The 24,312-nt window shown below is 31.2% G+C and overlaps 1 protein-coding gene across 8 annotated transcripts in view; it reads left to right on the top strand.

Moving 5' to 3' along the window:
• Positions 1-656: 656 nt before the first annotated feature.
• LOC139527758 (septin-2B-like) overlaps positions 657-24,312 on the top strand; it is a 55,022-nt gene continuing 31,366 nt past the window's right edge. For 3 of the 8 annotated variants that reach the window (XM_071323406.1, XM_071323405.1, XM_071323404.1), the window contains exon 1: positions 806-3,305. In XM_071323406.1, the coding sequence (XP_071179507.1) occupies positions 2,760-3,305 (546 nt within the window). In that variant the 5' untranslated portion in view covers positions 806-2,759. Of the gene's footprint in view, positions 3,306-18,970; positions 20,592-24,312 lie in introns of those variants that run through there. The other 5 variants (XM_071323407.1, XM_071323399.1, XM_071323402.1 and 2 more) reach the window with 5 other exon arrangements.

The following is a 24,312-nucleotide window of genomic DNA, read 5'->3' as shown; positions in this document are numbered from 1 at the left end:
AAGTAGTTTGTTAAAAAAATTACAGTAATTAAAATGTTCATCCAGCCATACATCTGTATTAATATATGGAAATAAAAAATAATTATACATTATAACATCACTCTATATGTATAGTAATTCATGTTTTATATGATAACTTGTTAAACTTATTATTCAAAGACATGGTACATTAAATTTCGTACTCATTTATACTTCAATGATGGCTAGGTAAAGAAACGTATAATTATACATCACAAGTACTTTGTGCCTGGGAGGAACAACATAATATTTGAGTGTTCTAGTAATTAGGTATTAGAAGAATTTAATTCCATAAAACCGCTGAACCTTGCATGCAGTTTTAAAATGCAGAAAACTTTTATCGAAATTTTCACTTATTTTTAAGTTCAAATCAATTTGTTGATTCTATACTTTTAAACAAACACTTGTGATGCAATTTCGTCATTTTTAAAAAGAGTTATAGCGGTTTTTCTGCGTTTTAAATTTTGTTATAATTGGACAGATACCTTGATTCATCTTAAATATTTTGTAGATTTGTACAGATATGAGATGTTTTCTTCTCTAACATTCTGATAACATGATAACAAACATTGAAAAAAATTTATGGTCTGTCGGTCAAGATTGTCGTTAGGACACAGTTTTAGTGACAATTTGTTAATGGAAATTTGAAAATTTAATTCTCCTTTAAATTTTCTTCATAGGATGAATTTTTAATGAGGTATAAAGTTGCAGAAAATAGCATGACGTATCATATTTTCTGCCGTTAATATAATTGGGCACACACTCACAAAATGGACTTTTTATTCAATTCATGTGCTTCAGAGAACTCATATTGTTATATTTGTTTTTTTCTCTCAAAGTCATAAGACAGGTTGTAATTTATTCAGTGATTAATTTTTCAATTTTAACCTAGACTATTTTAATGTGATTTACTAAAACAAATGTACTTTTAGAATATTGAATGACATTCATTGGATTAGAAACAAGGATATTATTGTACATTTATGTTGTTTAGAAACATTCATTTGAAGTTTTATGTGGACTGGTTGTAACTGGAGACTAATCAGGAAGTTGAAATTGTTAAGTTGTGTGGATATGTTCAGCAGCTTGTTTTAAAGCTACAAGTTCTTGGAAAGTTAATTAAGACAACTTTTCATCATATATATGATTAGGAGTTATATATGGATTTGGTGTACTGTGTGAGCAATTTTTCAATATATATCTGGGACTTATATTTAATGCTCAAATTTGACTGGTTGTAAGTGTGCTTACAGTTCTTGACTCAGTTTTCAGGAAAGTTTTTAAAATACTGAAGGAGTTTAAAAAAGATGTACTACAAAATTTTATGTCTACATAATTATAGAAACCGAATCTAATGTAAACAGACCTAATATTTTACAAGGTTATTTTCTGTGATTTTATGCGATTTTAAAAGGAGGTGTTCATGATGATCTTATACATTTACTGAATGAATTTCTGATTGGTTGTACTAGTTGCAGAGGTTTTTTTCAAAGGAAAGGAAGGGGTCACTGTAATCGTATTACAATATTACCTGATATTTGATTTGGATTTAACTTGGTATCTCCGTTACTTTGTTATTCTACAAGTGATACCTATATGTGGGATTTTATTAGATTTTATTAAGAAAATAATTTAATTTTCATTTGATACTAGAATTTAAATCAACTTTCCGCTTTATTTGAGAAGTTAAAAAAATATTGTCCGATGCTTCCCGTTGAGTTTATGAAAGGATGTATTTTCATGGATAATTTAAATTCGGCCTTTTTATAAGGACAGGTAATAATTTTATCTACTGTATTAGGAAGAGATTTTTGTGTTCTTTAAATTTAGTATTTTAAAAAGGATATATTTTCATGGACACTTCAGGTCATCTTAAATCTTATTTATGACATTGTAAAAAAATTTGAAGTGTTCTTTTCGAAGGATTAATGTTAATAGAGACAGTTTAGATACACATAGTTTATGTTTGATTCCAAAAAGGATAAAATTAATTATAAACAGGATATGTAAATTAATGTACAGATGTGTTTGACAAGTTGTGATCTTAATTAATTTGGACCTAGCTGTAGTGCATTGTTTGAAATCTTAAAGGATTTTAAGGAACTCCGATCTGGTTAATTCTCAGGACTGGTAGGTTCAATTAATTTTACCAAGTTTTATAAAGAGCAGAGAAAAATTGTGGTTAAAATTTGACTCTTCAGATTTCAAACCTTGTTTTTTCAAACCAACGGCAAATTCAATTAATAGCACCAAGTATAGAAACGAGTAGGTAGAAATTGTGGTGAAACATTTGTTCAATATTCTGACCCAGTTTAGTTCATTCTGAAGACAGTAGATTCAATTAATTTTACCAAGTATCAAAAGATCAGGTAGAAATTCTGCTGAGACATTTGGATTAGTTCTGTTTTTACAATCATTTGAAGGTTAGTTAAAGAAACAATATAGAGAGACATCAGCATGTATCTTTTCTGTTATTGCTATTAATTCTGCAGGGATATAAATTCCATCAAACAAATTATAAATATATGTGTGAGATATAAGTTAGTAAACAATTCATCATTTTACGCTATATCTAGTCCTGACAGCATTAGGGTCTGGTATTGGCAAGTATTGACAACTTCGTTACACTTAATTGTACGCTTACTATCGATATAAAACTAGGGCTTAAAGGAAATGAACCTACGACCAGGATTATAACAATTATTCAAGTGTTCAGGAAGTTATCTTGTTAAGATACAAATATGGGAGATACAACCGTACCCAATGAAAGTCTGAAACTTCATTTGAAAAAACTAAGGAAAGTTTCCTTGACCGATGGTGATCAACTAAATATGTCCGGGAATAGTGTGAGGAAAAAGTCTGAGTCAGATAACGAGAGTTTAAAATCACCCATAAATTGTAAACATTCGTTTGAGGATGCTAAAAAACAAATGTCAGCCACCAAAAATAATAACAATAATAATGAATCGAAGGGATCTGAGGTGTCACTAGTTTTAGATAATTCTATAGAATCGGATGAAGAACTAACAGAATCGTCAGAACTTTTAGACATTTCTCTGTGCATTGAAGAACCCGATGATCTGTCTATTTCATCAACAGACACACAATCTAGGGATTATAATGGCGTACAAGTGACTGTAAACAATAACAGGGGATCAACAAGTTCAGAGGAGGCCAGTTCTCCCGCTAAAGCCAAGAAAAACTGTAAATTACATAAATCTGAATCTTTTGGACCAATCAAATTAAGGAAAACGGGAGGAGAAATTTTATTATCCAGATACCACAAGGTAGGAATCGATATTTCTGTTATTGGAAATTTGATACAAATATCCATCTTTTATAGGGTAATAAGAGAATTCGGTGATCCAACAATAAAATGGATGAGTGTATTCTAATTGTACATTACTTTAACACTTTATGGGTGTTCCCAGTAATACATATAACAGGTTACATAACTTTTCGGAATAAACATAACCTTAAACAACCTCGTCAAACGATAGATTTGGCCTTTCTCGGTTGTTTTGTTATTTGGGTTGGTTCATAGAGGGATCATGATCAGTCATCTTGTTTGCAACAGTAGCATGCGTTTTTTTTTGTAGTATTGTCAACACACTTTACTACATGTACATCACAATAACTTAAAAACAACTATCTTTTGTGGGAGAGGGGTTCTGGATAACATAACAGGAACAAGAATAACTTTTGAAACTGAATGTTTTTCCTTAATTTTCAATTGAAACAAACTAGTTTTGTCACTTCACTTATGAAACAAGTACTTGGTTTCACAAGAATTTTAAAGAACAAGATAACTGAAAAAGTAGACATATATCCCTTCCAGAAAATGAAAGGTTCGTAGGTGAGACATGTTCACTAAATTTGCTTAAAAAATCGCTATAGCTAAGGACAAAAGTACTGGAAATTTTGGGTTAGATTGTTTATTAAATGAATTAAGAATAGTAGTGACATCCAGTTAGCAATTTGTTTTGTCTTCTTGCTTCAATCCTCAAATATTTTGACATCTGAGAACTTGCATCAGACTTAAATGTCTTTCTTTAACCTGTAGACTAAGATTTTTTTTACCCTGGCACCTAAGTGTGTCGCTCCATAAAGTCGGTACCCCTTCTTAAATCCATTATTCTATACCCAAATTTAATACCAAAATATGAGCGAGTATCTATGGTAGGTCTACGCTATAAATCAGAACATGGTTTAGTCTTTTGAAGAGTTAACTGGTTATATGAATGAGACTCAGGTTATGTTTCTCTTTTCAAAGTAAAAACTCATCAAAGGTAAGATTAGTCCTTTTTGTGTAGCCTGCATGGCTGGGTCTGCACATAGAGGATCATGTTCAGTCGACGTGCGTCATGTGTCTCCTGTATTATCAAAGTCACATTTGTATGGTACACCAACAAGTAGTCAGATCAAACAAAGGTCATTTCACTAACATGCACAAATTCTTAATGATCTATATATGAGGCTCAGGAGGGTAGCTTTCATTTTTATATTCCTTTTTACTATGATAGACCCCGGTTGGTAGACAAGGTAAAACTAACTCCCCCATAGTAGTAGTTTTCTTTTTATCTTTTAGTGATATTTCATATACATATAACACCCCATTAGGTATTCTCTATTAAATACTTTTTTTTCTTTATTTCTTTGGCTTTTGATTCTGTAGATGTGGCCCTGTTAAAACCGATCCACACCCTACAAAAAATAACTGAAATAGGTTTAATCCCGTTTATGCCATAATTCAGAATGCAGTTTAGTTATTGCGACTTGATTATAAAACTGTCTCAGAATGAGTATGATGATTAAGAATAACATGTTCCTCTTTTTTGTGTTGAGTGGTCCATGCACAGACATTTACTTTGATTACAGGTCCAGAATAGTCATCTTGCGACCTTTGTTGTCAGTTTTTATCATTGTCACGCTGGTAACCTACATGTACATCTATGATACATCAAAAACATTTTTTACTAAAGGACATTTAAGATTTAATTTGTACATACATGTATGCAGAGTTAGAAACTATGAAAATTATTGAAAGAAAGAAATGAGTTTGGTTTGAAAATACATAGATTAGAAGCTAGGCATGTAGCTGTGCAATATTGCATTTGCAAATACACCTTATTGCTAATCCCGGCTGTCACCCGGCTGCTTGAACTTTTGACGCATAGAAAAATCACTTTTCCATTGTGGCATCAGATATTTTATTTTATGACGTCAAAATTTAACGGGAACCTGTGTGATATCCAGTAATGGGGGGAAAATAGCAATATGGTGTATTTATACTCATCCAAATCAAAAATGTAAAAAATGTAACATATGATGTCCATGTAGCATTCATATAGATTTTAGCTTACATGTACATTTTGTCTGAGGTAAAGTTTCACAGTTGGAACTATAACTTTAAACTGCAGGATACAGGTACTTGACTTTCAGCACATCAACAATAGTTCATCAAACATATTGATATATAATACATTCATAAAGGTTACATTCTAGTCCAAAAGTTCAAAGCCTTTGATATGAAAAAAAATTGTTTCCTTTCCGCTGTAGTATTTTTATTTTTAATAATCAGAACAATTAGGATTTTTAATATTGAATAATGTTTAAACAATAGAAACATAATAATACACTCTTGATTTTGTTTGATAATCACTTGAAAATTATTATAAAAGATGACAACAGTCATATGTTTTTCATTTATAAGGTAATTGTATCATTTGAATTTGAGACTTGTAAAAATGAAATGACAATTGATGAAGGACAATGACAAAAAAACATGTATTGTCAATTGTTGGACAAACAAACTGTGAACTTGTAAATGCTTTTTCTCATGGGGTCAATAGTTGACAGACTTCAGCTGAGTCTTGCCAGGGGGGCGTCTCTATTTAGTAATTGTCTTGTTCCAACTACCCGACAGGCAAAGTTGACCTTAGATAGTGTAGTCTTTTTGGTTTCAGAGGAAAATTTAAACACTATTCACTTTGGCTTTCCAAAAGTTTTGCATCAAACCTTCTTGATGATAATGTTTTACTCACTTACTACCGTGTGTTCGGCCTACTGAGCTGACAATACAATGTAACCTTTCAATATAAATATGACAATTTTTCTCCTCCTTTCAGGGATTGAAGTTCAAATTTTGTAGTCCTACTCCACATATACAGTCCTATACAAGAAAAGCAGAAATTTTAGTAACCCACTCCAATTCCATTGGGGTCAGTCACGGGCCCCTGCTTATTTCAAACCCTGCCTTCATAATAGCAGTTAAAGATTAATTATAACTTCCATGGTCTTCAGAGGGAGATTTTCAAAAAAAAAAGAAAAAAAGAAAGAAACTCGGGAGCCCAATATAGCTATGAGAGATGTTTGGCACCTGTTTAAATTCCAACATCGGATATTTGATATGGACACATCTTGGTCAAGCTATGAATGTCAATATAGGTCATCTTATATTAAAATAGTTTTGACATCCAGATTATAAAGAACTGTGTGACTTCAAATAGTTTGGATTTCATTTAGAACCCTATATAAATGATAGCCATTTATCTGGAATACAAAGAGTAACGTGTGAACTTTAAGATTAAAATTTCCATTGCTCTATGTAGCAGAATGACTGTGTCAACGGACTGATATGTCCACAAACATATAGATAAATATAGCTGAAAGAGAAAGTCCGAGAATTGTTTGTCCTATAATATCACTATCGGCAAATATAAACATAATCTGGCAACGAAGAATTAAATAGGAACGAATTTGCTGTATCCAGCGATTATAACCCTTGGCATGTTTGATTTAACTGGTGTATCATTGACTTTTGAAATTGACTTTTATCTAAATAGCTACAATAATATGAAAGGTCTTATTCAAAGTTTCATTCTCATTTGTAATTGAAATGAATACTAGGAACATGAAAGGGAGGCTTGTTTTTAATATAATGTTAAATTCATAAACATGACTTTAATTTGAAAATGTTACAGAGAAAAGGCTTAAGTTTTATCACAAACATTTCTTTATTAAAATTTTGAAGAATTTCATTCAATGTTTGCTTAATAAACAGATGGTATGACATGCTTGGGTCAGTTTAACTTCAAGAAACTTTGTTTTTGCTAGAGATGTAGACACTACAGAGTGAAACCTATGAATGAAGCAACTTCAGATGTTTTAGCTCATTGATACTTTTCAAGTATTTACTAATTAACAAGCTTAATAAGGTCTCATTGATCAAGATTAAAGATTATTAAAGAGCTTTAATGTAAACTATAATGAAACAGCAACCAAAAAACAAACTTTTGTCTATTTTACAAATGACAGTGTTTACATATTATTTATATGCATGTCCAAAGTCAGGATGATGATCTTGGTCTTTGCTGGTTTTCTTCATTTTAAGAATATAAAGCTGGGTCATTAAACCAGGATTTACACAAATTAAAATGAATGACAATGTATTTGAAGAAAAGGATTATTTTTATGACCCACCTACGATAGTAAAGGGGCATTATGTTTCTGGTCTGTGCCTCCGTTCGTCCGTCCGTCTGTGCGTCTGTTCGCTTCAGGTTAAAGTTTTTGGTCAAGGTAGTTTTTGAAGAAGTTGAAGTCCAATCAACTTGAAACTAAGTTCACATGTTCCCCATGATATGATCTTTCTAATTTTAATGCCAAAATATAGTTTTGACCCCAATTTCATGGTCCACTTAACATAGAAAATGATAGTGCGAAGTTCAGGTTAAAGTTTTTGGTCAAGGTAGTTTTTGATGAAGTTAAAGTTATATCAACTTGAAACTTAGTACACATGTTCCCTATAATATGATCTTTCTAATTTTAATTCCAAATTAAAGTTTTGACCCCAATTTCACGGTCCACTGAACATAGAAAATGATTGTGCGAGTGGGGCATCCGTGTACTATGGACACATTCTTGTTTATTTATTAATATATGTCAATAACCGTAAGGTTTATGCATATACATTGTGCATCAATAAATGCTAATTCTTAAACTGGGAAGTAAAGTTAATCGTAAGGAGACTCATTCGAAGGAGTCATATTGTTGTCATAAAGTCAAGGAAAATTTGAATTTGATACAGTAATTGAGCAAAATATGATAATATGTTCAAGTCAAAATGAACTCTATAATATACATACATACATGTATTTAATATGGCTACAGAGTAGTTAAAGATCTGGGATTTTAGACAAGTTAACATGGTTAAAGTAAAGTATATCTACTTTTAGATCAAAGAAACTAAAATACATTCTTTAAGGATCTGTTTAGGGACTATATTTGATGTGGCCACTGGTATACAAGTAAGAGTTTAACTTACATTTCCATTCATAGTAATGGAATTTTCCAACCCCTCTGTGTTTATATGTTTTGCATGTACTATATTAAAAGTGATTCCATTAAATCTTCACTTTTTATCAGCATTTAAATGTGAGATGTAATTCGTATGCATCTGATTATGCACTTTAAGTAACTGATGAAAAAAAAAAAAAAGCAAGGTTTAAAAATTGTGATGTTTATATACATTTTCACATTTTGTACTGATAAAATTAAAGTACAATGTACTGTTTGACTAATTTAAGGTTCAAATTTTGTAGAGCTTAAAAAATTGTCTTTGAATATTACTGAAAGCAATGGTCTTTCCAAAACCTGGGATATTATTAATTTCTCAGAAGTGTGGGTTCAAAACTATAAAGATGTACTTTAAAGTTGGAAATTTTAATATTTGATCTTGTAAATTTAAAACTTGGGTCTTTTATTTGAAATTATTTTTTAAATTCTGATTTAGTCATACATCTTTTTTATCCTTTATAATTATTATGTGTGGGGTTTGAAGATTTAATACATATTTACCAATGAGATATTAAGGACCATTTAAAAATGATATCACGTTAAGAGCACATTATATTGGGACTATTAACTTGGTCCCGTTAAATTCTTAAGATTTCAAGTGTAACGTTATGAATGGTCAAAATGCGAACTTTTTTTTATAACCCAAGCTTCAAAGATTTGTTAAGATGAATTCAAATGTGTGAGATTTTTTACATGTTTTAAAAATCATTTTCAAATGTTTAATTCATCTAAAGTTAAATTTATTCAAGGGGATGGAAATTACCATAAAGTTGAGATAGATATCTGAGAATGTACTCAAAAACTTATGGACAGTTTTATTCATAGAAATTTGACAAGGTCTATCAGCTTTCAGGTTATGTTAAACTTCATGATAGGCAACAAAATTTATATTACATTTTAGGAAAAAAATATCTGATTTCGAAATTTGAATTTTTAGAGAGATCAAGTGTATAAAGTTCTTACTCATACACAATATATTAGGCCAACTAAAATTAATTAGTAGATTTTCATCCAAATTTTTGAAAAAAATGGGGTGGGTGGGAGGATTTTATTTTTTAAATTTTATTTCATATGAAACCCTTTTGTGACGAGTTCTTCATATATGCAAGTGTAATGATAAGCTTATATCATGAATACACAAGTATGAGGAATCTTACATAATTTTTCAAATCCTTAAATAAATACTATCTAATTGTGGCTTTAAAAACTAAACAACAAAAACGTGTGAGAAATGCTCTCTTCAGTTGGACTACCTTCACTAAATGTATTAGGGTTTCAAAACGATGGTTTGTATTCCATTAAAATGAAGCAAATGCATTGGTATGCAACACATTTATTATGAGTACAGAATAAAATGAAAACTTGAACAGTGTTGAAATAATTGGGTTGGTAACTTGGTACTAATGCAAGATGAAAATATAATTACCATGTAAAACTTGAACTTAATAAAAAAAAAAGTTGTTGTTTAATGACTCTTTTATGTGTATTGGGACATTTGCTGTTTGTCAACATAAAAATAAAATGCGTATGTTAGTCGACTTTTTAAATTCAAAATACGGTCATAAATCTAACAAGTTTGTGCTTGTGTTTCAATATCTTTAATCCAGTCATGTTTTCTGTATCAATGGTTTCCACGAATCTTGCGCTTTGGATATCATTCACGGTTTAAATTTCCTGACACAAAGCCATTGCATAAATAAAAAAATCCGCAGTTTTCTAATCACAGAAATTTGTGACATACCGTGATTTGCGGTCTTGGAAACAGAGTGTTTCTCGTAACACGAATATTTCATGTCATTCTCGTAATCAATCTTTACTCTCGGAAGATGATGTTGTCATCATAGAGCAGCAGAATATGTCGACTTAATCATTTTGGTTAGATTAACCCGAGGTAGAAAACCGAAATTTGAAACAGGAAGCTTTGAATGAAACGAAATTTTAACAGTTAACGGTAACGGAAATGAACAAAATCCGGAAATCGTAAGTTTTATGAAATAAAAAAATTTGGGGCGGGCCGATTTCATAGGGGCGGGCGGGGATGAAAATCTATCAAATAATTTTAATTGGCCTTACCACAAGAAATCAGATCATTTTGTACAAATTTGGGCAGCATCTCTTTTATTGTTCTTCAGTTATGTCCCTTCATAACTTTATATGATATGCAAGAGGGGGCATCATCTGTGTCCCATGGACACATTCACCATTTATTCAAAATAATTATTGAGCCTGACCTCCTCCCGTTCCCTGTATCCTTTGGAATTTTATAGAATAAGACTCATAAATAAACAGCACTTTAATTTGTTAAAAACTTGTGAATTGTATTTCTTCATTAACCATAGTTGTAATTTTCGCACCCTTCAACATTTATCCAGTGACAAATACAAGTTTAATGATCATATTGACTGCCGTACTGATAATTAGTGGTTGATGTATTTTGTACTGATAAAACTGTTGATCGATCAGTCCTCACCACTTACTACCAGACAAACTGGCACATATTTACATTTGTGGTTTCTTCTCCTTCTCGTTGGCATTTTTTGTGGTCGTGACTTTCCTATTTTGAAACAATAATGTTAACAGTAGTCCTTTTAAGATGTAGTTTAAGTGTTTAAACATGTTGTTAAGATAAATACGGAAGTTGAATTCATGCACACTTATAAGTGTATCTGATCGTGCATAGTTGTTTGCTTTTCTACGCAATGCATGTGTTACATGTAGTTGCTAATAAGCTTATCAGATTGAAATGCATTTACAAGTGAACGATTTTATCACCTTGAATACAGAGATCTATTGTTCATGGGGTATGTTAAGCACCAGGATTTTGTAGGGCTTGACAAAAATGGTATGGCTAGGCAAGTTGTGGTCAGGAGTATGCATTGGGACACTAATGTAGGGCTTATCACTCTTGAGAATGAAATAGGGACAAATTGACATATTAAAACACAATATCAAATATTTTATTAAAACCAATATCAAATATTGAGGGGATCTGAAAGTCCATGTATAAAGTTTAGTTTAAATTCCTTTAAAAAAATCTGTTCTGTGATCCTCAGTGGTTAGTGTGCTAAGCCTAAAGCAGGATGTCATGTATTCTTGGTAGTGTCAATTCTAAGATTTGAAAGTTTATATTTGGTGTTTATCTATCAAGCCTTTTGCATTTAGGAGTTAGAACTTGTTGGCTTAAAATTGCAATATGTCCAGGTATGACAGAATTTTTAATAAGCATATTAAAAATCCAACTCGGTATGTGGGTCTAATACAGAGCAAGGTTCAAATTAAAATTTCATTAATATATTCTTGTGATGATATGCATGTAATACTTGCCACTGGCTATAGGCATTTAAAACCGATCCATCATCATCATTGTCAACAAAAGCTACATAAGTGTGGACCCAGGCGCCTGCAAGCAAGATTACAGGGGGAAATTAAGATTTCGATTAAATTGCATAATAACAGTTACATATTTGTGTATTACTTAAGTGTTAGGTATTCAAGGTAATTTACAAGAGATTGATAGTAATTTAATGTGGTATTGAAGAATATGTTTGAAGTAGAGGGGTTATTTAGTAGATAATGTTTATTGAGATAAATGAGGTTTATTGTTCACAATTATTGATAGTTTCTTCAAGTTCAGGGTTTTCCTGTTTTGTTGAAAGAGAGAAGTTTGTTTTTGTATTTGTACAGACTTCATGTTGAGAATCTTATGATTTTTTAATAATTTATGTAACTATTATGTAATGAATGCATATTGAAAGTTTTTCAGTACATTTTTGAAAGGCATTCTCATTGTCATGGTGAATGAAGAATTTGTTTGTTCCTGTATTTGACCTTGAAAATCAAAATGCACATATTATTCAGCTACTTTCACTTATAAAATTAATTTTGATACTAAATATATTTTTTAACTATTTTTTATTAAAAAGACAAGGTTATCTCCCTTTGATTGCTGCTAGGTAATAAAAAAATAATATGCAGTTATTTGAAGAAAATTTGATAAATATTATGCATGTACAGTTATTTAGTCACTACAGTATATATCCGATTCTGATTCCTATATGTTATGTCATATAAACTTGTTACTTCAAATACCTAAACAGACCAGATTACAATTTATACATAATTAAGACGTAATCATGGTTTTATAAGTACTATTTAAATTAAACACAAATATGCCCATGGCTTTTCTAAAGGAATTGAAAAAGGGTACAGCCCCCACATATTCTTTTCTATCTTCTGTAAAAAAAAAATGCTTTATTTTCTTTTAGGCCTTTCAATTTTAAGTCTGTTTTCAAATTCAACAAAAGTCTTTGGTCTTCATGAATAGTCATCGCCTCTCGTCAACGAAACTTTAGAAAAATGAACTTTTGTAAGTCCTGAAGCTCTTAGTTCTATAGTCATTAGCATACTGTGGATTGTTATTATGTTGAGTGTCTTATAACTGTTCAAGAATATATGTTATTTATAAGCCAAATAATCCAAATTGTATGTAACAATAGTTAATTCTATCCCCTATAAATTTAAGGATGTTCTTGCCTATTCCATCCTCTATAAAGGAGTAGGTCCGGTAAGACCCCTTTTTGGCCCCAAAATATAGCAGTTTTACAAAATTGTTAAAATGTAAACGTTTAGTTATTTATTGGACAGTAGAATGCTTCTGCTACATAAATATGGGCTGTTTTTGACAATATAATCATAATGCACATATATCGGGTACTAGCACCATTAAGTCATGCTAAATTACTGAAATCTTCACAATTCTAGCATTTTAGTTAAATTTTAGACGGTTTTCATGTAAAACGAAAGTGGCCGCATTCGTGTTCATCCTTAATATTGAAATGTAAGTTGTATTTTATGATAATACATAACATATATAAAGGTTGAGGATGAACACGGATGTGGCCACTTTCATTTTTGACAAAAATCATCTGAAAAGTGACATTTTTCGGCATATTTGGTAGATTGTTCATATTTAAGCTTGAATCGGATCGTTTTAAATGACTAAATCAGTTAAAATCTTTCATATAAACTAATTGATTCAAATGAAATAGACACTTAAGTGTTTAAAAAGTGGTCAAAATCTTTCGTCAGATGAACCTGAAATTTGAGGCCAAAATCTGTCCTTACCGGACCTACTCCTTTAAGGATGTTCTTAATTGCCTATTCCATCCTCTATAAATTTAAGGATGTTCTTGCCTATTCCATCCTCTATAAATTTAAGGATGTTCTTAATTGCCTATTCCATCCTCTATAAATTTAAGGATGTTCTTAATTGCCTATTCCATCGTCTATAAATTTAAGGATGTTCTAGTCAAATATAAAAGCAATGTTAATCTAGCATTATGTCAAAACCTCTGCTGAAAACTGAAACTGAAAACAAGCTATTATTATTTGATTTTTGATGAGTTTTTTTGTTCTTCATTTCAAATTAAGATTTGTAAAATTATCCTTGGTAAATGAGCATGTTTGGCATATGAATTTTTTCGTGGACATACAAAACTTGATGTCTGATACCCTTCCACCTGAGTTACATGTTGTTTTGGAGGTCTCTTCATGTGATACCATCTAATACCTAAGTGCTTTATACATCTCCTTCCATCATATACACATCATTAAATTTTATTATTCCAAACTGAGATTTTTTGTAACATTAATAACACACATGAATTCACAGGAAATAGAAATTAGAATCTTCTTTCAAAAGATATATGATAAAAAACAGCATAATAAAAGGACATGCAAAAAAGAAATGAGATTCATCTTACAGTGTCAAATATTCTGTAACATAACATGCATAAAAATGCTGTTAATGGTAAATTAAGGCTTTTGTTGCACAGAACATGGTCATTCGATAGTTTTATCTTGTTTTTTTCTAAACAATTAGATGAGGTTTACAGTTTTTCAAACTCGAGTGTCATATTTTAGTTGATGGTTTATGATTTGTCATTTGTTGGTTTTAGAGAGAGAATCTGATATTGTATGTAATTTAAACATCAAAGATGTCTATCTTGTGACTATTCTTTTGATTGTTAGTTTTTATTCTTATTGTATTTTACAAGACTACTGAGAAAATAGGAAATTTAAGGGACTGTACTAATGTAAATTCGGAAATAAATGTGTGCATTTTGTTATTTCGAATTCTAATGACCTCAGGCAAAAATGAAAAAAATTATGAATGCAAGTTCTTATTATTGAGAACATATTGCTGTTAGACATTTTTCATTTATTAAAACATTACAATAATAAATTCCTGAATTTACTGTACTTTTGAATTTCAAAAGTTGTTTTCCATGAAGTGTAGGAAATCCTTTATTCAGTGGTATGAAAAAAGGTTTATTGATGCTGAAGTTAGCTGAACCCATGAGGCATTGTACAGCACAGAGCAAATGCTTAAAACATACTCAAGTTACAAATGGTTCATACCTGGTTTTCAGCCTGCAGCGTCAGTCACTATACTTATGCCTCAGACTGGTTAAACTTTATTCAGACTAGTAAATTTTTGCAAACGTTATAAGGAACATTTCTGAATATGTCTTTGGACTAGTTAAGTTGGAAAAGATTTTGGTGCAGACTCAAGTTTGAGTAGAATTCATTGCAATCTGTTTTATCTGAGCAATCTTGATTTCAGTACCTAAAGAATGTTTATTATTTTCAAGCTGCACTGCATGAAATTAAACACTTGTAAGGGTTCAAGTACCAACTGTCTTAAAGTGCAATCCAGTTGTGTTTTAAAGTGCAACGAAAAACACATTTTCTGACTTTAATCACAATTTAATTTTAAGTACTCGTTGAAATGAAATATTTGTGAAATCTTATCTTAATGTGTTTGGGTATACAGTACACTGATAGTTCTTTTTTCAATATAAATGTTCTTATGCATGAAACCAGAATACTTTTACAAGTAGGGGAACACAATATGAAGTAGGGATGAAGAAATATTTAACACATTTCTTTATTTGTTGATAAATATATTTTAATGAGATATAGAGTTGTGTTATGACAGTCTCATGCTGTGATATAGCCATTTCACAGCCAAATATAGAAATTTGAAATGTTTGAAATGTTTGTACACTATTTAAGTCTTGATGTTAATGAAGTGGTCCCTCAGCGCTTCAAAAACTGGGATTCACCCCTAGAAGACAGGGCTCCAGTCCTAGCATTATTTAATTGATATATTTTATTGGTCTTCTAGTTCATAATAAATTGTACTAGAACTTATTTCCTAAAAATAAATTTTGCCTGTTTTTGTTTTGGCTTTGCCAACTTCCAGATGTGAGTGCACTCAGTCTGCCAGATGAACTATTTCAACATTGCTTTTGAGTATTTATGTACTTTTTTTTGCCATGGTGTTGTTAGTTTTTCAAAATCTCTCAGTATTAGATTGATTGTATATCTTTCAAGCTTTTACCACCTTAATAAGAAATTTTTAGGTTATCAACATTACATATCCTGTTTTGGTGAATTGCTTCTGATGTTTTGATTTCCAAAAAGAAAATATGATATGGTGTATGATTTATGCATCAAAGATATACGTATCTTGATATGTATGTTTTATTGACAGTATTATCTTTCTTCCTATTCCCACTTATACAATGCTGGAGAAAAAGTGATGCAAAATGCAGATTTAAAGAGATAATAATACAGCTGTATTTCTGGCACACATTTTATTTTGTCTTCAAAGTTGAAAAAAATATCAACTAGCTCTTATTACATAATTCTGTAATTTGAATCAGAATTTAACACAAATTTAAAGCCGTTCCAAGTTATCTCTAAAATGTGAAAATATCTCTGAATTGTATAAAAATTGTTGGATTGAACATCTTTAAATGATAAACAACATGCTATTTGATGTATTTTTTTGGTAATTATACTACATGTAAGAAGTTAAACATAGTGTTTGGGTAGTTTTACATCAATACCACAACAGAAACACATATTCTGACCATTGTCTATTTAAGTTCAAGTTAAAGAACTTGTTTTGAAATCAAATATTAGTGAAATTAGATCTTTCAGTATACAGATGGTTCATTAAGTATACTGTGTGTGAAATCTGAATACTTAAACACTTTAAGTGTTAGAGATATACCAAAGATATAATTAATTTGTTTTTTTTGACCCTATATTTAATAGATATATCATTGGATTGAGATATTTTAATAAGTATTAAATCTTGGTTGAATAAATCTATTGCAGATAAGTTAATGCTTCCTGATTTTGCTGGAGTTATTTCCCTTTTGCCTTTAAATTATTTTTTTTGCTGAATATCTTTTTAAACACAAATGAGGATTTAACTTTAAAAACTTTTAAAATACATGGTCTAATGAAGAGTTTTGTATCCTTTATTTTTTTTTTTAAAAAGCTATATGGTTTCTTCTTTAGTAAAGATTATAAATATACAACTATATTTAAGTTCTGATAACAGAATTGACTCCAAATTTAAATTGTAATGCATTATAAACATGAAAAAGTATATTTAGATAACCAAGTTTGTGGTATATATTATGAAGATAATTTTTCTTCCATACATTCATTATTTTTGAAGTACATTGTATAAACATATAATATAACAATTTTTTTTCAGAAATAATTGCCTCATCATGAAGACTTAAATCAATTATGACTTTGCAGAAATAAATAAACTTTTTAAAATCACTTTCCAGAACCAGTTTCCAAATCGAAGGGTGGATCAAAAAGTTTTCTCTACCTCACTTTTGTTTAATGAGATCAGAAGACATTATTCAAATAATTTCAATGATTCCCTCATTAGAAATTATAACTTTTAAAATTTGAATGAGACCAGTTTTGAAAAGGCAAGTGGCAAGAGCCCATTTTATAGGTAAGAGAAAATGGATACTTCCATAAGAATTAGGTAAAATTTGTATTATTTTATTATAACATGAGTTGCCATTACATTGTAGACATCTCATTATCTGAGAAAATGCCTGATCAGTGGGAGAGTGGTCTAAGCAGTTCATCTAGATTGAATCACTAGCCTGTCAACTGACTGAGATTGTGAGTTGAAACCCTGCATGTGATGGGTGCTTTCAACTCCAATCCTTATTGACTAGTATTGTCCAAGGTTGTGGTTCTTTAATAGTTATTCCCACAAGGACGCGGTGTGTCAGTGTAAGATCACCCCAATGGCCGGAGGCCAGAGGGTGATCTAACACTGACACACCAAGTCCTAATGGGATAACTATTTAACATCCCAGCTGTTTTAGATTAGATGGGAAACCATTTACAATTCATAAAATCTAGTTTAGAATGCCACACAACCATTATAATATACTTTATATATTACTGTATGATGTATACCCTTAATGACCCTCAAACACGATGAGTAGATATCAAATAATGTCAACAGGCCAATCGGCCCACACTATATCACCACTTTATAAAAAAATCGCCCCACTCTTGTTTACCAACTCGCCCCACTTTTGAAAAAGTTAAAAATCAGTCTGAAAACTCACTTATTCATGTTATTAACGAAAAAGGGTTAAACCCCACTGAATAAAGGTTTGAGAACTCGCCCCACTTATAAATTGATCTTGCTTCCTTTAAGTAAGTCAAATTACTATTAATTCGTATCCAGTTGTCCTGGTGAAGTGGTATGTGTCGTGGCTTGATATGCTAAAGGTCTTGAGTTCGAATCACAGCATATACACCGGATTTTTTCTACCTGAATTTTGATAGATAGTCTTTTCCGTATAATTAAACATAAGTTTTATAGTGGATTTGACATTCCCCCCAAAATGTTACAGAACAAAGGAAAGCATGCATAACAAAGAAACTCAAACTGGTGTGATCTGGTAGGGGTGATCCAGCTCAGATCCCCCCTGTTAGAACAAAGGAGCTGGGATGTAACACCACAGACTCTGATTGATATATGAGCTATTACTTAAAGGTTCGGAAGATATCTCCAAACAAGACCAAATTATAACAAGGGTATTAAATATTCTATGCTTGAAAACAGTGAATTTCACTTGACTGCTCAATCCTGTTATTTACATTAACAATCAAACCTGGGAGGGGATTATCTCTCATGTCAGTGTCTCTCTTCTCTGTGAAAAAATCTCTTAATTGCATAAATATAACTCAGAAGTCTTTAAGTGATAACTAAATAGCATGCTAATTGATGTGCATTTTTGTGTTTTCACTAATTAGTGATAGAGAAATCGCAGAGTGTGTAAGTGTGTTTTAAGAACAAGAAATGTTTTATATCAATATTAAGTTGTCCTTTCTTTCTTTTGACATCAATATTCCTTTCTGTCTCAAATGTGATTATATTACAATACACACAAATCAAAAGTAGTCCCTACTAATTGCACAATTTTCTGGCTCATTGAGATTTATTCAATTAAGAGGAAGTTACCATGTACTCACACAAATGGAGCTTGAACATGAATGAATGGGTGCTGATGTTTTTGCATGCATTGCATATATATCGTAAAAATGTCTTCAGTATATCAAATTCTTAGGTAAAAATGGTAGGAATTATTTTGATGCATTTCATTGATAAAATTTCACCTTAGAATATAAGATTATACACAAAATATCATTAACATAAAAGTAGACAAAAATTATGTCTTTTAGAAATGTCAACCTTGATAAACATTGTGACACAGGAGGAGATAAAAAAATCTAGTTTGCATAAGTTACTAAATTGTTTGAACTGTCAACAAGAGATAATTGGGGCTCCAGTATAGGGGTTATCTCCCTTTAGTTAGCAGGTGCTTGTTTAAAGATTATAAAGGAGAAAAGTGAAAGTGCATAAACGAAAGTGAAGTCGTGAAGGAGGGACAAAAATTATGTAATGTTGTAATGTAAAACTGACATTAGATCGTGTGACGTCCTCTCTCACCTGGTGTACCCTCGACACAATTTAAAACTTGACTCGAATTTCAGACCGAAAGTTTAATTCAGTGGATACCTGTGCATTGTATAAGTGTAATCTGGAGTATCAGATTTACAGCTTTATAAGGACTTAAATGATGTAAAGGTCAAATTACGGTGTTATATTGCTAGTCCGACAGGTATTAAACTTTGATACCAATTTAGGATCTAATTGACAGCGCCTCAAGGGATTCACCCAAGGGAATGTGCATACCTAGGGGGTGTAATTTCATGGATAAAGTGTGTGGCTAAATACATTAAGTGTGTAATTACTCATCAAGGACAATTTTTAGTTTGTCACAACTTTTTTTGGACTGTAATTTATTGGAACATATGTTTTGTCTTTGTGCATGAGGTAATGTAGTCATTTGTCATTGTCAAAATTCCTAATGAAATATCTCATGTTGGCTTAATTTGGAGAAAGTTTGAAAACATTTTGGAAATTGAATAAATAACTAGTTTTTGGAATTTAACATCACTCTGATGGATAATTTTTAAGTTGATTACTAAATTGAAATATATCTGAAATGAGTTCCAGACCAAAAACTCTTACTTCAACTTCTCGACTTAGTGGAACACGGACACCAAAATCTCCAACCTCACCAACGCCTGGGGAGGCCACAAAGCGTTCACAGTTTGGGTCTGTGACATCAAAGTCTTCAGTAAAAGATGGGACTAAAACAAGGAAACTCTCAGATGATAAATCTAGTTCTAGCTCACTTAGATCTTCAACTAGTTCTATTGAGACCACAGAGCTTCAAATTTCTGAGGAAAAACCTAATATTCCTCCAAAACGGACTAGTTTTAGTGGAACAGATCAGAAACCTAAAGTTACCACCCCTGAGGACAAATCATCATCTTTCTTAATTAAAAAAAGGAATAGTTTAAGAAAGACTGAAGCGACTGGTGAAAGGTCTTATATTCCGAGAAAATCCAATAGCTTTAAAGCGGAAGATATCATAAGTACTGCTGAAAAATTCCGAGGTGCTTCTTCAGCTCGTAAAACAAGTATTGAAAGCTCAATTAAAACTGAATCAAATATCCCCAGTAGAAAGAAAGTCAATGGAGTTAACAGTGAACCGATATTATCAAATCAATCCAGTGTGACTCACACATCTTCTAATGATATTAATGGTAAAAGTCAGGCACATTCAAATATTATTGTTTCTAATAAAGTTGAGTCAGACACTGAGAAGCTTTCATCTGAAACAAACGTTTCCTCTATTGTTACATCTGGTCATGTAGAAATTCAGACTCAGCAACGTAAACGAATGGACGACTTACCGACGGAATCATGTCTGTCAGACAAACCAAAAGTTTTTTTGCAGGTGGGTAAAATTTGGTTTTGTATTTTTGCATCAATATTTTTTAAGATTCTTTTTAAAGGCAATACATAATGCACACCTGCTCTTAGTAAATCAATAAACTGCAGCTTAAAGGGAAATTTGATATTTTTAGTACATTGATTGTAATGTCTCTTTGTTCTGCTTTTTTCGCTAGCTTCTTATGCTTTCTTTTTGCATGTTAAGATGCACGAGACATTCATTCTAAACCTGCAAGAATATTTATTTTTTTTCTGATCTGTTGTGCATGAATTTTTAATGGGACATGAAAAGACTTTGTTTATGTCTGGTCATTGATTTTCTATCTGAGAAGATTAAACATGGAAGCACTCTTAATCTTACACATATCCTAATCTGTTTTACAGATTAAAGTGTAAAATGGATAAGCCTAATTTAATTGAGGGGCTTAAAGATATGAAAATTGTGTAATATGCATTACTTAACCCTTAGTAATTGAGAGAGAAATTTTACCCCCCCCCCTTTTTTTTTTGCTATGTAACAATAGCATATACAGCTTCATTAATTATATTTTCTTTTTTCTGCCTTTGATACCTCTGTGTAATGTACTTTTTGAATTTATTTAACTCTCTCTAGAGTTAATTACATAAAGTGACAATTGTTTTTTTTCTTTTAAAGGTTTGCCTTACTTAGAGAGGGACTTACTGTAGTCCTTAAATGGGTTGCAAACAAAGAGAAATTATACATGTTTATAATACTGTTCATGGTTATGTATTAATCATATAAAGAAACATGAAAGAATGCCACAAATTGAAATACAAATGTTGTAGATTTGACTATAATAAAGTGATTTAGTATTAATTTGCATTTTTCACCTTTAAATATGCAAAAAATATCAGAAATTTGATATGCATAGTTTAAACAATTGACATTTATAGGAGCTCTGAGTGGAGTGGTTTGTTGACAAACCAAAATAGTTATATTTATATTTGACAGAAACACAATTACATGGTTGTACTATTTCATCTCAATCTGGATGTGTATGAAATATATACTATGGGTGGGGTTGGTATAATAAATAATATTTTTGGCCTCGGTCAGAGCAGTGGACAAGACTGTTTGTCAGAAAATTATTTTTTACTGTTGATATATATATTAAAAAAAGTAATCACCACTATCCCAGAGAACATTTGAAGGTTTTAATATAATTAATTTTGTAGAAAATATGTGTAGATAAACAAAAAGTAAGCCTTAATATGGTAGTGAAGTTTCAGTAAAAAATGATCAGATGGACTATAGTATAATCACTCACTTAGGGCAGTGATGAAGTATCATGGCATGATTCATAACAGATATTTTGTCTGCAATTTTCTTATGGTGCAAGAGCTCAAATACTAAATAAGAACCTAAAACTCTTTAAGCAAGTGTCAACCATTATTCGTCAGATTGACAGTCAGACAAAGAGTTAACCATGGTGTAAAGCCATATCCAACCATGGTTAGACCATGGTTATCAAATAATGTTGAGCGATTGTAATCATTGTCAACCATGCTTACATCAATCATATGGACAACAATATACTTTATTTCATTTACAAATTGTCTGTACCAAGTCCTGAACAGAAGATGATAAACGGCCTCCAATTGTACCAATGATAATCGGATCAGTGAATGCTATTGCTTGAAATCACCCAGTATATAATGTCAATTAGCATTTTCCCTTGGTGCCTCTTGCAGTTGTGTCACTTTAAATAGTACTGACTCCTCTGCACCAGGCACGAGGATGACATGCCATTTATGTGCAACTTCTTACAATATCTTAATACCATATCATTATGTCCCGATACACATTTTAATATGCACCCACCATGCCATATAGCACCGTCCCTTGGTGCCTCTTGCAGTTCAGCTAGATATATTTAGCTTACTCACTGTATTATTTTTTGTTACTTTCCAGAGGTGTGCCTGAGACAAAGGTTTTATATATATACTAATATGTGATAACTGTTGTTTCTTATTTGTGTTTGTAACTATGTGTTGTTTATTATATTACAATGATATTATATTATGCTCCTTGTGAGCCCATTTTTTGGAAATAAAGCATCTTCTTCTTCTTCTTCTATAATGGACTTTGTTCTTGCCAAGTTTTGTAGAAATTATGTAGAAGTTTTGTATGTATTTGTTATTCCTTTTTGTGGAGGTTAACACAATTTGGATGATTTAAGATGTAGGAAGAAAGAAAAACACACAAATAGTTTAATCCTCTTAAGTAAATTAATAACTGTGACATATATCCTAATTTCAGTTATTTGTTACCTCTAAGTTCTCCTTTGTTACTCATTTAAATTTTCTTTACAAAATCCATGCAGATTTTTGCTTGGGTCAGATTTCATTTCAACAATTACAATGATGTTATTTGAAAAGAATTAAAAAGATAATGTGTGGTAATGGGGGCGAAAAGTAACTGATATAAAAAGATGACTAGAAATCTTAGGTATACAACCATTCAGAAATGAAACAATATGCATAATTTTTCACAATATTGTCTAGTTTTCACATAGTTTGAAGTGTTATAATCAGAATTTAAATTTAATTGGAGAAGACCTATACAATAAAACTGTTACCAATACTGTACATTATTCAATGTAAGAAAGAGTCCGGGAAACGATCAGAATGCACGATTTTGCATTATTTTTCTCAGAGCTTCTGGGGACCTTGGCGAATACAGTTTGCCTCACCTTAAAAAGACGCTAGTTACGACCCTGAAATACATTTGATATTGAAAACAATTTCAACTTTAACTAATCATACAAAACAAAATGATACATGTAATACAAAATTTATTATCTTTCTTATGCATAACCTCCTGGCTCCAACCAAGCCCATGGTTTATTGTGGTCTACCATATTTGCTTTGAGTCACCTTTATTTCTGGACAAATCCAGACCCTATATTTGAAAAGAAAGTCAGGTGTATGTATACCCATAGAATTTATAAAGACAACAATCCTTAAGGATCCTGGAAAATACAATTAAATTTAGAATGATCAACCTCAGTTTATCGCTGTTCTTCATTTTGAGAGTTACTTGAAAGTTCTCAACAAAGATCCTATTTATAGTCAGACGAGAAAGAAAGTGTTCTGTTTTGTAGTAACATAATATATACCAACCCTTCTGCCCAATTTATTACTTACAACACCTTATATGAAATATTTAATGCCCACCTGCTCAGATGCATGTGTGGTCTTTGTTTGTTTATTTTTTTATTGACAAACATGATCCCATACCTGTTATATAAGTTGATTATCCTTGTAAGTGACTCAATAAATTTTATTGTATAGTTATTATGTTTAATTTTGGCATGTAAAGTGAATGAAGGGTGGACTTTAGTTAAATATCAAGGGGGCGAAAATTGAATTTAAAACAATCATAAATTTAAATTTAACAGAACAAATCTTAGTGTTTAAAGAGATTTGTAACATTTAGAGATTGGGGTATATAATGGGATTGTTTGTAGTAATATATGGATATGGCTATTCAGGATTCAAGGAAAGTGATTGATCCTTTTTAAACTGCAAAATTGGGATAGGGTAAAGTCTTCCTCTGAAAGTGGAATCAAAACGGAGAGTTAAATCAGTGAAATATTTTTTGAAGTCTGACCAAAGTCAAAATACACAGGCACTCGTCTCAGAATTTTTTCTCCCCTGTATATAAAGGTATTAACCCCGCCGCATTTTTGCGCCTGTCCCAA

Source organism: Mytilus edulis, chromosome 6 (genome assembly GCF_963676685.1).
Source record: "Mytilus edulis chromosome 6, xbMytEdul2.2, whole genome shotgun sequence".
NCBI classification, from domain to species: domain Eukaryota; kingdom Metazoa; phylum Mollusca; class Bivalvia; order Mytilida; family Mytilidae; genus Mytilus; species Mytilus edulis.
The sequence above is the reverse complement of the archived record's forward strand: the minus strand, read 5'-3'. Positions and strand labels throughout refer to the sequence as shown.